This window comes from Triticum aestivum, chromosome 3B (assembly GCF_018294505.1).
Source record: "Triticum aestivum cultivar Chinese Spring chromosome 3B, IWGSC CS RefSeq v2.1, whole genome shotgun sequence".
NCBI classification, from domain to species: Eukaryota; Viridiplantae; Streptophyta; class Magnoliopsida; order Poales; family Poaceae; genus Triticum; species Triticum aestivum.
Window position 1 is genome coordinate 442,643,487 of NC_057801.1, and position 17,512 is coordinate 442,660,998.

General features: G+C 52.2%; 1 protein-coding gene across 1 annotated transcript; it reads right to left on the bottom strand.

Moving 5' to 3' along the window:
- Positions 1-15,913: 15,913 nt before the first annotated feature.
- Positions 15,914-16,432, bottom strand: LOC123065494 (uncharacterized). Its single transcript, XM_044488760.1, has one exon. It carries the CDS (start codon positions 16,430-16,432, stop codon positions 15,914-15,916), a length of 519 nt encoding a protein of 172 aa, XP_044344695.1.
- Between the last annotated feature and the right edge of the window lie 1,080 nt (positions 16,433-17,512).

Sequence of the window (17,512 nt, forward strand, 5' to 3'; positions counted from 1 at the left end):
CACATTGTCCAGGACTTCCTATTTTCGTAGAAGTTTTAGAGTTCCATAAGTTTGCGTTAGTTACAGATTGCTACAGACTATTCTGTTTTTGACAGATTATGTTTTACGTGTGTTGTTTTCTTATTTTGATGAATCTATGGCTAGTAAAATAGTTTATAATCCATAGAGAGGTTGGAATACAGTAGGTTTAACACCAATATAAATAAAGAATGAGTTCATTACAGTACCTTAAGTAGTTCTTTGTTTTCTTTATCTAACGGAGCTCACGAGATTTCTGTTGAGTTTTGTGTTGTGAAGTTTTCAAGTTTTGGGTGAATTCTTTTGATGGATTATGGAACAATGAGTGGTAAGAGCCTAATCTTGGGGATGCCCATGGCACCCCCAAGATAATCCAAGGACACCAAAAAGTCAAAGCTTGGGGATGCCCTGGAAGGCATCCCCTCTTTCGTCCACTTCCATCGGTAATTTACTTGGAGCTATATTTTTATTCACCACATGATATGTGTTTTGCTTGGAGTGTCTTGTATTATTTGCGTCTTTGCTTGTTAGTTTACCACAATCATCATTGCTGTACACACCTTTTGAGAGAGCCATACATGAATTGGACTTTGTTAGAATACTCTATGTGCTTCACTTATATCTTTTGAGCTTGATAGTTTTGCTCATAGTACTTCACTTATATCTTTTGAGCATGATAATTTTTGCTCTAGTGCTTCACTTATATCTTTTAGAGCACGGTGGTGGATTTGTTTTAAAGAAACTATTGATCTCTCATGCTTCACTTAGATTATTTTGAGAGTTGTTAATAGCATGGTAATTTGCTTAATGTTAATATACTTGGTATTCAAGATATGTGAAACTTTCTTTTGAGTGAATTGAATACTAAGATAAGTTTGATGCTTGATAATTTTTTTGAGATATGGAGGTGATAATATCAAAGTCATGCTAGTTGGGTGATTATGAATTCAAAGAATGCTTGTGTTGAAGTTTGCAAGTCCCGTAGCATGCACGTATGGTTAAAGTTGTGTAACAAATTTGAAACATGAAGTGTACCTGGCTTGTGCATCCTTATGAGTGGCGGTCGGGGACGAGCAATGGTCTTTTCCTACCAATCTATCCCCCTAGGAGCATGCGCGTAGTACTTGATTTTTGATGACTTCTAAATTTTTGCAATAAGTATATGAGTTCTTTTGACTAATGTTGAGTCCATGGATTATACGCACTCTCACCTTTCCGCCTTTGCTAGCCTCTTCTGTACCGTGCATTGCCCTTTCTCACCTTGAGAGTTGGTGCAAACTTCGCCGGTGCATCCAAACCCCGTGATACGATACGCTCTATCACACATAAACCTCCTTATATCTTCCTCAAAACAGCCACCATATCTACCTATCATGGCATTTCCATAGTCATTCCGACATATATTGCCATGCAACTTCCATCATCATCATGACATACATTACTTTTGTCATATTGCCATTGCATGATCATGTAGTTGACATCGTATTTGTGGCAAAGCCACCATGCATTATTTTTCATACATGTCACTCTTGATTCATTGCACCATCCCAGTACACCGCCGGAGGCATTCATATAGAGTCATATCTTGTTCTAAGTTTCGAGTTGTAATCCTTATGTTGTAATCAATAGAAGTGTGATGATCATCATTATTAGAGCATTGCCCAAAAAGAAAAAAAAAGAGAGAAAAAAAAAGAAGAAAGGCCAAAAGGAAAAAAAAGAAAGGCCAAAAAAAGAAAAAAGAAAAAAAGGGGGGGCAATGCTACTATCTCTTTTTCCACACTTGTGCTTCAAAGTAGCACCTTGTTCCTCATGTAGTGAGTCTCATATATTGTGCTTCAAATTAGCACCTTGTTCCTCATGTAGTGAGTTTCATAAAGTTGTCCTTTTCATACTAGTGGGAATTTTTCATTATAGAGCTTGGCTTGTATATTCCTACGATGGGCTTCCTCAAATGCCCTAGGTCTTCATGAGCAAACGAGTTGGATGCAAAAAACACTAGTTTTCTTTTGTTGAGCATTCATAGCTCTAGTGCATCCGTTGCATGGCAATCCCTACTCCTCATGTTGACATCAATTGATGGGCATCTCCATAGCCCGTTGATTAGCCTCGTCAATGTGAGACTTTCTCTTTTTTTGTCTTCTCCACACAATCCCCATCATCATATTCTATTCCACCCATAGTGCTATATCCATGGCTCATGCTCATGTTTTGCGTGAAGGTTGAAAAAGTTTGAGATTATTTAAGTATGAAACAATTGCTTGGCTTGTCATCGGGGGTATAGAAGTTGGGAACATCTTTGTGTGACGAAAATGAAGCATAGCCTAACTATATGATTTTGTAGGGATGAACTTTCTTTTGCCATGCTATTTTGAGAAGACATGATTGCTTTGATTAGTATGCTTGAAGTATTATTATTTTTGTGTCAATATGAACTTTTGTCTTGAATCTTTCGGATCTGAATATTCATATCACAATTAAGAAGATTTACATTGAAATTATGCCAAAGTATCACTCCGCATCAAAAATTCTTTTTTATCATTTACCTACTCGAGGACGAGCAGGAATTAAGCTTGGGGATGCCTGATACGTCTCCAACGTATCTATAATTTTTTATTGCTCCATGCTACTTTATCTACTATTTTGGACTATATTGGGCTTTATTTTCCACTTTTATATTATTTTTGGGACTAACATATTAACCGGAGGCCCAGCCCAGAATTGCTGTTTTTACCTATTTCAGTGTTTCGAAGAAACGGAATATCAAACGTAGTCCAAACGGAATGAAACCTTCGGGAACGTGATTTTCTCACCGAACGTGATCCAGGAGACTTGGACCCTACTCCAAGAAGTACCAGAGGCGGTCACGAGGGTGGAGGGCGCCCCCCCCCTGGCGCGCCCCCTACCTTGTGGGCCCCCTGCTGCTCCACCGACGTACTCCTTCCTCCTATATATACCTACGTATCCCCGAACAATCAGAACAGGAGCCAAAACCTAATTCCACCGCCGCAACCTTCTGTATCCACGAGATCCCATCTTGGGGCCTGTTCCGGAGCTCCGTCGGAGGGGGCATCCACCACGGAGGGCTTCTACATCAACACCATAGCCCCTCCGATGAAGTGTGAGTAGTTTACTTCAGACCTTCGGGTCCATAGCTAGTAGCTAGATGGCTTCTTCTCTCTTTTTGGATCTCAATACAATGTCCTCCCCCTCTCTCGTGGAGATCTATTCGATGTAATCTTCTTTTTGAGGTGTGTTTGTTGAGACCGATGAATTGTGGGTTTATGATCCAACTTATCTATGGAAAATATTTGAATCTTCTCTGAATTCTTTTATGTATGATTGAGTTATCTTTGCAAGTCTCTTCGAATTATCCTTTTTGGTTTCGCCAACTAGATTGGTAGTTCTTGCAATGGGAGAAGTGCTTGGCTTTGGGTTTAATCTTGCGGTGTCCTTACCGAGTGACAGAAAGGGTTGCAAGGCACGTATTGTATTGTTGCCATCGAGGATAACAAGATGGGTTTTTTATCATATTGCATGAATTTATCCCTCTACATCATGTCATCTTGCTTAAGGCGTTACTCTATTTTTAACTTAATACTCTAGATGCATGCTGGATAGCGGTCGATGAGTGGAGTAATAGTAGTAGATGCAGAATTGTTTCGATCTACTTGTCTTGGACGTGATGCCTATATACATGATCATTGCCTAGATATGCTCATAACTATGCTCAATTCTGTCAATTGCTCAACAGTAATTTGTTCACCCACCGTAGAAAATATATGCTCTTGAGAGAAGCCACTAGTGAAACCTATGGCCCCCGGGTCTATTCTCATCATATCAATCTCTATCGATTTACTTACTTGCTTTGGTTTTTACTTTGCCTTTTACTTTTTACTTTGCGTCTATCTATCAAAAATACCAGAAATATTATTTATCATCTTTATCAGATCTCACTCTCGTAAGTGATCGTGAAGGGATTGACAACCCCTAATCGCGTTGGTTGCGAGTAGCTATCATTTTGTGTAGGTACGAGGGACTTGTGCGTGGTCTCCTACTGGATTGATACCTTGGTTCTCAAAAACTGAGGGAAATAATTACGCTACTTTGCTGCATCATCCTCTCCTCTTCGGGGAAATCCAACGCAGTGCTCAAGAGGTAGTAGGGGCCTGCTCCTGATGGTTCCCGCGCGTCGCCCCTAGGGGCAGCGCGGGGTCTTGGCGTGATGGTGCAGGGATGCGGTCTTGCCGTGCTGGTGCAGGGAGCACCTGAGCGCCTTCTTGAGGCCGAGGGATTTCTCGGCAGCTTCTTTCTTGTATCGCAGGCGCTGGACGCGGTGGGTCTCGTCCAGGGGCCGTGCACCTTGGAGCCAGGGCGCCTTCTTGAGGAGGAGGTGGCGGAGGCGCTCCCTGAGCCGCGTCGCCCATTCAGGATGGAGGGTGAGGCAACAAGAGAGACGGCCCAGGAGAGCCCCGACGAGCTCGCTGATGGAGTGGTGGTGCGGCCTTCACGCCGCACCGAGGGGTGCAGCGAAGATGCTTGCTACTCATTCCCCGTCGGGCCAGTGGCGGCGTTCGCGGCAGGCGATGGAGAACGACAAGGAGGCCCACCGACGGGGGCCGCCTGGGCGACGCGGGTGGCGAGAGCAGCCCGACGCTCGGCTCGAGCTCGGCGAGCGCCTGTTATGGATGCGACGAAGCGATGGGACGCAGATCAGTAGACAGAAGATTCTGGCGCACCCCTACATGGCGCGCCAAATGTCGGATATTGGGTTCCAGCAAAACCCTTAAGGTTCGAACTCTGGGGTGCGCACGAAGATCTTCTCCCTACCGAAACACACCCACAACCTCGCCGCGATTCTAAGCTAGCACGAAGAACAATACAAGAGACACAAGATTTATACAGGTTCAGGCCACCGTTGTGGTGTAATACCCTACTCCTGTGTGTGGTGTGGTGGATTGCCTCTTGGGCTGAGGATGAACAGTACAAAGGAAGAACAACCTCGCGAGAGGTGTTCTTGTGGTGGTGTGCTTGGAGAGGAATTGATCCGTCTCTGTTGGCTCTAGATGAGATCACCGTCTCTACTGTGGTGGCTATCTCTATTTATAGAGGCCCTGGTCCTCTTCGCAAATATTGAGCGGGAAGGGAGCCAACAATGGCCATTTCGAAAGGCGACAACTAGTACAAGCTATCCTAACTAAAGGTGGTCTTCGACTGCCAAAGGTACTAGCGATGATGTCGTCTTGGGCTCCACGGTGACCTCCGTCCTCCTGCTCTGCTGATCTTGGTCTCATTGGACCGATATAGAAACCTTTGCCTGATGCCTCGGTACTCCGCGCCTACGCTTCCCCCTTTGCACGAGGAAACGAGGACATTGCGCAGGCTGGCGCCCGCCTGGTCTTGATTGTCATGGCTTGCGTCATGAGCACCTTGCGAGGTACCCCTTGCCTTGATATCTCCGCCTCCTCGCGAGCCTGCCTGGTGAGGCCGCCCCTGAGGAGGCCTTGTGTCATCCGCCCCGCGAGGCTTGGCCCCTCACGAGGGTCTTGAGCTTGGGGTGATGAAGACGGGCCGTACTTGGCCACTGCGCACTTTTGAGGCATGCTGCAGGCCGAAGGCAGGCAAGTCTGGGGACCCCCGTTCCCAGAACGCCGACACATCATGTTTCCCACCTCCTATTACCATTAGCCTTAGACGCACAGTTCGGGACCCCCTACCCGAGATCCGCTGGTTTTGACACCAACAGTGGGCAAGGGTCCAGAGCGCCCCGAGCCTCCTGCGAGCGCTACTGGGAGGGGTGGTTCCATTATTCCACCCCAGCCCCTCCGGAGAGCTCTGCTAGACAGTATGCAGACATCAGCGGCGGGCGCTTCTTCTTTGGCTGGGAGAGATCGGAGGAGGAAGAAGGTTGCTAGAGGTGGACGTGGCAGCGGGAGAGGTAGGAAGGCTGCTACGCCTTCCTCGCCGCCACCCCCAGCTGATTCACCCGGCCATAGGACTGCTCCGTCTGACGTGGACACATCTCGGACTCCGGTCCATGAGCCTCCGGTCGCTGATCCTTCGCCCCACCAGACTCGGGTCGCCTATCCTTCGCCCCACGTGAGTCCGGTCCCAAAGTCTTCGTCCCAGAAGACTCCAGTCCCGGAGTCTTCTTCCCACGAGACTCCGGAGGTTAGTGTCCCTACTGATGGTAGTGAGGACACATTTTCTGATGATAGCTACAACAACGACGAGCTGGTTGAGAAGGGCAAGAAGGTCTACAAGCGTGGTTGTACAAAGCTCCCGCCCGTGCCGACGACCCCCGACCAAAGGTGGTTGATTGCGCCTAATGGGTTGAAGGAAATGCATTTACTCTTTTTTAACCTTTTGCCTTCACGTTTCTTCAAATTAATATCTAATGCGTTGGCCTTGTCATACTGCATGGGCTGGGTACACCCTCGTGGTGTCTACAGGCGCAACCAGGTCCTTGGTGTGCTTTGCTGGCAGCACTTCCCTGGGTGGGTCACGTTACCCGGTGAGGGTCAGGTTCCAAAGCTAGCACTAAGCTGGGAGTTGTACTCGGTTGCCCCGGCCCCGCCGGAGGAGATGGTCGCCGGTGTCTTGTGCGTGACAGTGGCCGACATTGTGTTCCGTCGGTTTTGGGTAATTTCTCCTTTACAGAACTAAAAATCAACACTACCTAGTGATTGTACTAATCAGTGTTGTCTTGTTTGATTGCAGACCTTCTATAGGGTTTCAGAGGGAGAGCAGGAGGCCGCGTCTATGGTTGTCGAAGTCAAGTGCAAGCGCCTACTTCAGAACTTACGACACGAGGCTCGGGTGCAGGACGTTCGAGACTAGTACGCCTCGAAGGGTATTAAGAGGGGCAAGAAGAAGTGTCGCGGCAAGTTTCTGAGTAAGGAGAAGTACTTGTAGGTAATTACCTATTCTTAAGGCCTTGAACTTAGTTTTCTTGATTTGATTGGTAGGCGTAGCGCTGAAGTTTCTCTTGACTAACTTAGGTGCCCCCGAGATGGTGTGCGGATAAGATGGACTGTTGGGAGCCGTTGGTGGATATGTGGTGCTCTCCCCAATGGCTAGTCGAACACCATAGGGCCAAGGATAAGCATGACCAAATGGTTGGTGTGCCACACCATCAAGGGAGCACCAACTTGTTTGAGTACGGGGATCACTGGGTATGTGGTTTGCTACATGATTCATGCAATTTCATTCTTCATGCTAGCATTTTCCCCTTCCAAAATGACTTAATATGCTTACTTAGTTAAAAAAATGGCATAACTACCTTGGATAGTACATTTATGACATAATTAGCTCTAAAATGACATAATAACCTTAGATAGCTCTATAAAATAACTAAATATGCTTTAATTAGTTAAAAATGGCATAACTACCTTGGATAGCTCAATAACGACCTAAACTAATCTTAGCTAGTTCATTCATGACATAATTAGCTCTAAAATGACATAATAACCTTAGATAGCTCTATAAAATGCCTAAATATGCTTTAGTTTGATAAAAAATGGCATAACTACCTTGGATAGCTCAATAATGACATAATTAGCATACTTTCGTCAAAATCGCATAATAATCTTGATTACCTCCAAAATGACCTAAAGTTAGCTTATTTTCCTCGAAAATGACATAATAACCTTACTTAGCTCCAAAATGACCTATTTACATAGCAATATCATTCTTCATGCTAGCTTGAGCCCTTAACTAATATTTTGTTCCTCCCTCTCAGTCGCACCACAACAAGAAGCTTGTGCCAAATCTTTTTGACCTCTATGACATGGCCCATACTACCCCTTACAAGAAGGCCAAGGCATTCTTGGAGTCTGACCTAGATCATCTAGAGAACTTCACCAACATCTCCTCCAACCACAAGCTCGTGAGGTACAGAGACGAGGGGAAGGCGAGGAAAGGGGAGGACTTTAACCCGAGCCAGGATCCTTTTGATACAGAGCTAGTGATGATATCTGGTGGCTAGAGGTCCCATGGCTCCGTAGCCATTGGTGATGGACTGATACGTTGTCCTAGGACTCTCCCGCAGATCAAGAAGCGCCAGAGTAGCTCTGCTCCTAAGATAACGCCTCATGCACGGCCCGCGGATCTCACCATGGCGGTTAGTTATATGGACTCTCTCACCTTTCCTCCATTACATTGTGTGTGTGCCCGTCGTTGATTACAATGCTAACGAGGAGTGGTGTGTTGCAGGCATTGGTTGAGAAAGAGAGATTAAACACGCAGACGCTTTTGGAGGAGGCAAAAAGGGAGGCGGCGGAGAGGGAGAGGGAGATGGAGGAGAGGACGGCTAAGTTGTTGGAGGAGGAGAGGAACCGGAACGAAGCGTCTCACCGGGTCCTATACGAGCTCCCCGTGGTACGTTTCTCATGCATATTAGCCAAATCATGCATGCAATGTTCGCTCTAACTAATATGACTGACTCGTGAGAACCAAATGTGCAGACCATTTGTGAGAAAAACGGTCAAACCCCTCCGTCGATGCCCCAGATTGCTCTGGCAACCACGGTGAGTTTGATTTGAATGGTCGTTAGTTACTAGTATTCACATTTTAGTTGCATCATGCTAACAAGACATTATTGGAAATGATCTTTGGTGCAGCATGCCTCCCGACAAGCATCGACCAATCCTTCTGCGTCTGGGAATGGCGGAACCCCGACCGGTCCTTCACCTCCGTCTGCCACTGACGCAGCCCCGACCATTACTTCACCTCCGTGATAACAGTATTTTTCTTCTTCTTTAGCCTATTTAGTCCATTTATGACATAATTTAGCCTATTTGGTCCACAAATGACATAATAAGATGAAGAAAATGAAGGAAGAGGAAGAAAAGAAGGAATAGGAAGAAAAGAAGAAGAACAAGAAGAAGTTCTTCTTCTTATTATTATTATTTTCCTCCTCTTACTTGTTTTTATTCGTAAATGGCATAATAACCTTGCTAACCTCATAAATGGCATATACTTAGCTTGTTGTCCTCTAAAATGACACAATAAGCTTAGTTAGGTCAAAAATGGCATAATTAGCTAGGTTAGCTCGAAAATTACCAAGTTTACCTAGGTTAGCTCCAATATGATCCATTTAACCTACGTTAGCTCCAACATGATCCATTTAACCTACGTTAGCTCCAAAATGACCTATTTACCTAGCTTAGCTCTAAATTGACCTACACACTTAGCATTTTTACCTACCTTAGCCAAAAATGGCATTTTTACCTACATTAGTTAGAAAAGAATAAGATAAAGAATAGGAGAGGAGAGAAAGAAAGAGAACATAACTTCTTCTTCTTCTTTTCCTCCTCTTCCTTTTCTTCTAGCTAGTCTTCTTCTTCTTCTTCTTCTTCTTCTAACTTTCATCTCTCCCAATTTGCAGATTTGCTTTAGATGAGGAAGCTTGCATTGATGGAGTGTCCTATTCTTCTGTTGCTTCCGTGTTGTTTATGAAAACTTGTTTGGATATGTATGTCTATATGGATATGTTGTTGGAAACTTGTTTCTGGATATGTATGTATATTTGGATATGTTGGGCTTTGTTGAACTATGTTGTTGGATATGTTGGGTTTGATGAAATATGTTGTTGGACATGTTGTTGGATATGTTGGAGTTGTATGTATGTATATCTATGTGTTTTCCTGTCAAATTAAATGGATTCAAAAAAACAGGGGATATATAGCCTCTTTGTCGTCTGCTAGCGAATGGCAAAGAGGACACGTGGCAGCCTCCTATAGAAACTGGGAACACTGGGCTGCATATTTGGCCACTTTGTCATCTGCCAGCAGACGGCAAAGTGGCCAAATAGGACTGGCAAATAGGGCCAGCTATGCCGTCCACCAGCGGACGTCAAACATTCAAAGTTCTTTGTCGTCCGCTGGCAGACGACGTAGCTGGCCACGTGGCAGCTTCTTAGTGCTAGCCGAGCTAAGCTCTTTGCCGTCTCTCAGCAGACAAGAAAGAGCTTTGCCTCTTTGCCGTCTGCTGGCAGACGGCAAAGCACAAGCCGTTAACCCCTAACGGCTCTCACCCCACCCAACTGTCATCTATGATATTTGTCATCTGCTGGGCTCCAACGGCGGACGACACAACCCTTTGCCGTCCGCTTCTATGAAGCAGTCGGCAAAGAAGGCCTTTGTCGGCACTCGTTCAGACGGACAGTTTGTCGTCCGCTAGCAGACAATATAGGACTTTGTTGTCCGCCATCCATGCCTTTGCCGTCCGCCATGGCAGACGGCAAAGAAGCTGATTCTAGTAGTGTGACCCCATTGCCCCGTCTCGAGGACTTGCGGCAAGGGCTAAGAATGCCCGGCCACGCCACGTAGTTATCTCGCGGGCACCTTCCAGGTCAACCTGACTCCACATCACTCGCATCATATGCTCGCGCGGGTACCCCTCAGGGCCGACCCGTCTTTATCCACTTTAATCAGTAACAATAGTAATGTAAAGGCAATCTGTGTGGCTACCACATCAAGAAGGAACCCGAGGCATCACCCTTGTTGGATTCCCAACTGATATAAACATCAAGGAGAACAAAAGAGGAAATCACCCTCAAGGTTCACACTTGAGGTGTTGCATGACAGTGTCGTTATCGGAAGTGGAAAAGGAGGAATCACCCTCGATGACCATGACCGGGTAACTACTCCACAGAATTAGCATCAGAAGTGATAACGAGGTATCACCCTCGGCACTCGATAGTAACGCTGCAGTGTCGTACAACTAAGGGGAGTGTTGTGCGGTGACGGGGCCTGGTCTTCAATCCCATTGATCGGGTCTTATGATAATCCAGCGGGGCAGTTTGTCGGATTTCGGGTTCCGACAGACCCTTGAGGTTCGAACACTAGGGTGCGCACGAAGATCTTTCCCCTACCAGCTCACCTCTCGAAGTCTCACAAGGATCTAAGCAAGAAAGATGAACACACAAGGGACACGAGATTTATACTGGTTCAGGCCACCATTGTGGTGTAATACCCTACTCCAGTGTGTGGTGTGGTGGATTACCTCAGGGGCTGATGATGAACAATACAAAGTAAGAACAACCTCGCGAGGGGCTGTTCTTGAGCTGGTGCGACGAACTGCTAGGGTGAGTTCGGTCGCCTCTCTCTCTACTCGATCTATTTTCTGGATGCCTCCTAGATGCCTCTAGATGCCTCTACCCTGTGGGTGGCTAGTCCTATTTATAGAGGGAGGCCCTGGGCCTCTTCCCAAGTAATGAGCGGGAAGGGCGCCAACAATTGGCCGTTTTGAAGGGGAACATCTAGTACACTTACCCTGACTATAGTTCGTCTTCGGCTGCCAAAGGCTCTGACGATGACGCCGTCCTGGGCTCCATGATGACCTCCATCCTGCCGTTCTGCTGGTCTTGGTCTTGTTGCACTGAAACGGTAACCTTTGCCTGATGCCTTGGCCTGTGCTTGCCCCCTTTGCACCGAAGGGGAAACAAGGACACTGCGCAGGTCGGCGCCCGCCTTGTCTCGATCGCCATGGCTTGCATCACGGGCTCCTCGGGAGGTACCTTGCCTTGATCTCTCCGCCTCCTCACGAGCCTGCCTGAGGAGGCTACTCCCGAGGAAGCTTCCTGTCGTCCACCCTGCGAGGCTTGGCCCCTCGCGAGGGTCTTGAGCTTGAGCTAATGAAGCTGGGCTGCATTGGGCCCCCACTTGAGCCACGCCGCAGGCCGCAGGCAGGCAAGTCTGGGGACCCCCATTCCCAGAACGCCGACAGTAGCCCCCTGGCCCAAGGCGCGCCCGGGCTTGGCTTAGCAGAGAAGCGAAGGGGCAAGTGCGAAGCGTCGCGGGCCCCAATAGCCTGCGGCCTTGGGCGCCACGTTGCGATTGATTGGACGTGGGCGTCTCTGCTTCCCCACTATGCCTCGGCAACCGTCCATCTGACAAAAGAGGTGCCCTGGCCAGACTTACCTGCTTTGTTCTCGCTCGCCTTGCTCCAGATCCCCTTTCTCGCTCTTCTCCTTCCTGCTTCTGAAATCCTCCAGATCCGTCTCAACCCTTCTCATCCGGCAAGCCATGGCGCCTCGCAAGACCCCGACCGGGGCCTGGTACTCGCCGACTCTGGATCCCCTGAATGAATCGGAGAAGAATCTCGCCCTCATGCGCCCGAGGACGATGGCGCAGGGCAACGAGGGAGCGACTGTGCTCAAGGCCGGCTCCGACCAGCCTGAAGGCCAAGGGAGCACCTTCTACCCGCTCTTCATGAGCACCATCATCGCCGGTCTGGTGCCCCCTTTTTCCGAGTTCTTCCTTGTTGTTCTCCGCCCGTACAACTTTCAAGCTCTGCACCTCCACCCCAACTCTGTTCTTCTCCTGGCGATTTTCGCCTACTATTGTGAGGCTCACGTTGGGGTAAAGCCCTCAGTGGCCTTGGTGCGCCATTACTTTTACCTCTGGGTTTCTCGTGGCCCCATCTCCGCATGCGTGAGCTTTATCGCATACTCCGGCTCCAACGCCATCTCAAATCCTGGGAAGAGGATCGAAGGCTTCCGGAGCAAGTGGGTCATGGTGGATGTCGGGCGCATCCACCCCCGACTGGTGCTGCCTACGGGGCAGCCCAAGGCCATCGACGCGTGGTCTCGCGCGGAGCTTGTCGACCCCCGTGCAAGGGTAGTGCTGAAGAGGATGAACGCGGACCTGAGGCCAGGCAACCTGGGGGCAGCGAAGATGACCGGGGCCACGCTCCTGAGGGAGTTCCTGGAGCACCGGGTGGCTCCACTCCGGGAGCACTCGCTCCAATTGTGGAGGCTTGGGGAAGTGGACGTCGCCCTTCGCCTGAGCGTCGTGGCCCTGGCCGACGAAGATCTGGTTGCGGCTATCCACTCCTTGGTTGGGGGAGACGTGGCAAGGCCGGAGGGCACTCCCGTCCCCCTGTTCCTCCGCGGCGATTGGGAGCAGGTGGTGAACGCCATGCCCACTTTCAGCGGTGAGGGGCTGGTGCTCGCAGAAGCTCCCGAAGATCTGGCGGCATTGGCGATGGTGAATGTGTCCTCCAGCGACTCCAGCAGGAGTGAGGAGGAAGAAGAGGAGGAGGAGGAAGAGTCTGACTCTGAGGCGACTGGCGAAGAGTCGGGGGATTCCTCCCCTCAACGCAGGTCCCACGCCCTCCGCTCCATGCCGGACGATGACGAGGCCGGCATCAAGCGAGGAGGGGAGGATTCTCCCCTGGTCCCAAGGAAGGGCAGGTCGGGGCTGGTTCTCCCAGGGTCTGCTCTGCCTCCGGGGCGGTCTGAGGCCAGCTCCGGCCTTCCTGACACGCCCTCTGCTTCCGGGCCTCCCAAGGCCGATCCCAGCTGTAGGCTCTCGGGCTTCAAGTTTGGCCGGAGGCTACTTGAGTCCGTGAACGATGACCAGTAAGTGCTCGATCTGTGCTTTGCTTTGTTTCTGCCGCCGAGACTTGACGTCTGCGCTCTTTTTGGCCAGGCCGGCACCTGCGGCAAAGAGGTTGAAAGGGGCTTGGGCGGCCCTGCTTGAGGCGAGTTCGTCTGCCGGGGCAGTGCCTTCGTCTACGGGGAAAGGAGGCATCAAGGCTCATGCCTCCTCTGCCCAGTCGTCCTCGCGGGCCCAGCAGGGGCACTCTGGCGAGGAGTCAGCCCCCGTGGCCCCGCTGACTCTGGAGGTGCCTGCGCTTGGTGCTGCCGCCGAGGTGTCCAAGGCCCAGGAGGCTCCTTCCTCCCAAGCCGTGATCACACTGCCGTCTTCTCCGCCTGCTCCACCGGCTCCCGTCTCTTCTGATCCCGCTGGCGTCTTGGACCAGGCCGCCAACGAACTGAGCCGGCTGCGGGAGGATCTCTAGAGCACGGACCCCCGCCTGGTGGTCGGGATCCTGGAGCTAGCTTCTGGCTGGGCCCGCTCTGCCGCCTCCGTTCGGGCGGCGCTGCGCCAGGCTTCGTTTGCCTCCGACGAGGAGAAGCAAGCCGCCCGCCAGGCCAAGGCCACTCGCGATGCTGCCCAGGGTGACGCTGCGGATGCCCGGGGCCGCTGCAAGGCGCTGGAGGCCGAGCTGCAAGGACTATGTGACGAGCTCGCAAAAGAGGTCCGCATCCGCCAGGAGAAGGAGGAGGAGATGAAGGCTCGGGAGGCTGTCGTCAAGGACCGGGACGCTGAGCTTGTTGACCACCATGGCCGGTTGGAGACGCTGGAGCAGGCACTGAAGGTGGAGAGGACCAAGCTGGACCGCAAGGCGAAGGTCCTGGCCGAGGATCGAGTGGCCTTCGCCAAGCTGGAGGAGAAGGCTCACGCTGCGCTGAAGACGCTCTATGAGGGCGGCTTAGAGGAGCCGTTGGCTGGCGAAGAGGACGGCCCTGCTAAGCTGCTTCACTTCCTGGTCCGTGCGCTTGAGGATGCCGCGGACGGCCTTGGCCCTACGGCCGAGGCCGAGGCACGTGCCCTATCGTCTGCAGTGCTGACGCGCGTTCTCAGCCACGTCTACCTTCGCGACCCCAGGAGGCAGGTCTAGCTTGAACTTGCCGGGCCATGCAACGCTACGCAGCTCGGCGGTGAAAGCGCGGCAGCCTGCGGTGACCACCGGAGCTCTCTGCTGATGTGGGTCTTGCTCCTGGGGATTCCCGCGCGCCGCTGCCTGGAGCAGCGCGGGGTCTTGACGTGGCGGGGTTTTGATCAACTTTCATGTAGAATTTTTTTTGATCTGAGCTATGGTTTAATTTCTATGAATTTTCAAAGGTTTTAGACATTTACTGGAATTTACTTTATTTATCTAATTCAACACTATCCAGAACAGTATCAGTGATGTCAGCATGACTTGATGATGACATCATCAGTCAACGAATAGGTGACCAGGTCAAACCTGACAAGTGGGCCCCACCGGTCAGTGACTGATCTAATTAACATTGGTTAATTAACTTAAACTAACCTGATTATCTAACGGGACCCACTTGTCAGTGGCTATACTAAATAACCGTTTAATTTAACTTCAAATTAGCCTAATTAATAGTGGGGGACCCCACATGTTAGTGGCACTGTGTGCCCACTCAGCATAGTTGACCACGGTCAACATGGTCAGCTCGGGCTCGGGGACCCAAGGGCAGCGACCTGGGGTGGACCCCATGCGGCGCCAGGTCAGCGGAGCCACCGGAGTTGCTCCGGCGAGCCTCCCACGGAGGCGCTCTCGCCGAAGACGATCGAAAATCGTGTATGGGGCATCATTTTGTGCATGGTCGCTTGTGTTCGAACGAGCGGACGACGCCGCATCCAACACGGGTGGTCGCACGAGCTGAGGAGGCCGGAGTCATCGCCGGCGACGTGAATGGCGGATACCCGAAGCACGGCGAACTCGCAAATGGCACAGCGACGAGCGAAACAAGCAGAGCTGGGTGTTGGAACCGCCAGTCCCTCGCCGCACTCCTCCGGGCTCTCTCTGTCGCCGTCGCTCGAGCTCACCAGGGAGAGGAGGAAGAAGTTCAGAAAAAATTCAGACAGAGATGGACACAGGTGGTTTTTCGGCGCACGAACGCCCCTTTTCTTCCTCGAGCACAAACTCGACTGTGTCACCGAGCTACAGAGGGGAACCAGGGTTTTATACCCGCGAGCACCGGCCTGGACGACCTCGCCATGCACCAACTCGCTCGCCCACTCCCCCACGCCCTCCGCGCTCTGGCCGCGTCCACGCATCGCGCCCGAACGCGATCGCCACGGCCTGCCAGCGCGCCCGACGCGGTCTGCCCCTCCTCCTCGCTCGCTAACAACCCGGCGTGGCCCCGCGCACACGCGCGCTGCCTCACACACACACACACGCACACCTGCGCACGCGCACATCACGGACCCGACGCGCCCGTCATGTCCGGTGCGCGCCCATACACACACCAGCCGTGCCAGGAGCGTTGCCGCGGCTTATTACATCCAACACTCGCGCCCTAAGCCGTGGCTCAGAGCAGCCCGCCATCCTCGACGTCGCCGTCGACCAGCAGTGCGTGCTCCAGTGCCGGCGCCTTCTTCCACTGCGGGCAGTCACGTTTGAAGTGACCCTGCTCCCCGCACTTGTAGCACCTGCCCTTCCTCGGACCACCGAAGCCCGACGCCTCGCTGCGCGCCCCGTCGTCGTCGTCCTCTCCACGCGCACCACCTCGACACCGTTCGCGCGCCCGCCACTGAGCTGCGGTGTACATGAGCTGCTCGCCGTCCGCCCGCTCGCTGCCTGCCTGCCCGCGTCGCCGGAGCCGCTCGTCGAACGCCTTCAGGCGCCCCAATGCTTCCTCAAACGTCATCGTCGACACGTCGCAAAACTGCTCGATCCCGGCCACCTCCGCGTACAGGCGGTCCGGCACGGAGTCGAGCAGCTTCTTCACTAGTGCGGCATCCTCCAGCGTTGCACCGAGCGCCGCATAGCGCGCCGCCATCCCACCGAGCTTGCCGGCGAACTCGTCCAGCATGTCGCCGCTCGCCATGCGCAGGAGCTCGAACTCCCCACGCAAAGTGCCCAGCCGCGCCGCTCGCACGCGGTCCGCGCCGGCGAACCGCGCCTTCAGGGCAACCCACACCTCCGCGGCAGTCTTCTTTGCCGCCACCTGCAGCAGCAGGTCCTCTGCGAGCGCGCCCAGCAAATATGCCCGCGCCGGCTTGTCCTTTTTCGCGATCACGGCCGCCGCCGCGTCCTCCGGTACCACCACGGCCTCCCACAGCCCGGCCGCATCAAGGTTCGCCTCCACCTTGATCGACCATGCCGTGTAGTTGTCGCCGGTGAGCAGTGGCACCGACTGCGACAGCGATCCGCTCGCTCCGTCGGCATATGGGACGATCGACATCGCCGACGTGCCCTGAACCGAACGTGGCTCTGATGCCAACTGTTGGAACCGCCAGTCCCTCGCCGCACTCCTCCGGGCTCTCTCTGTCACCGTCGCTCGAGCTCACCAGGGAGAGGAGGAAGAAGTTCAGAAAAAATTCAGACAGAGATGGACACAGGTGGTTTTCCGGCGCACGAACGCCCCTTTTCTTCCTCGAGCACGAACTCGACTGTGTCACCGAGCTACAGAGGGGAACCAGGGTTTTATACCCGCGAGCACCGGCATGCATGACCTCGCCATGCACCAACTCGTTCGCCCACTCCCCCACGCCCTCCGCGCTTTGGCCGCGTCCACGCATCGCACCCGAACGCGATCGCCACGGCCTGCCAGTGCGCCCGATGTGGTCTACCCCTCCTCCTCGCTCGCTAACAACCCGGCATGGCCCCGCGCACACACGCGCTGCCTCACGCACACACACACGCACGCCTATGCACGCGCACACCACGGACCCGACGCGCCCGTCACGTCCGGTGCGCGCCCATACACGCACCAGCCGCGCCAGGAGCGTTGCCGCGGCTTATTACATCCAACACTGGGCACCTACGGCATCTACACGCGCGGCGAGCATGATGGGCAAGTGCGCGCAGGGCGTTCGGTCACCATAACATGGCTAGCAACGAGCTCGGCGGAAGCGAGCTCAGGCACGAGGGGATCGACACTCTCGGCGACTAACCGGCAATGGGA

Coding starts and splice junctions, on each gene's coding strand:
- LOC123065494 (XM_044488760.1), bottom strand. CDS start 16,432: ATGGCGAGCGGCGACATGCTGGACGAGTTCGCCGGCAAGCTCGGTGGG.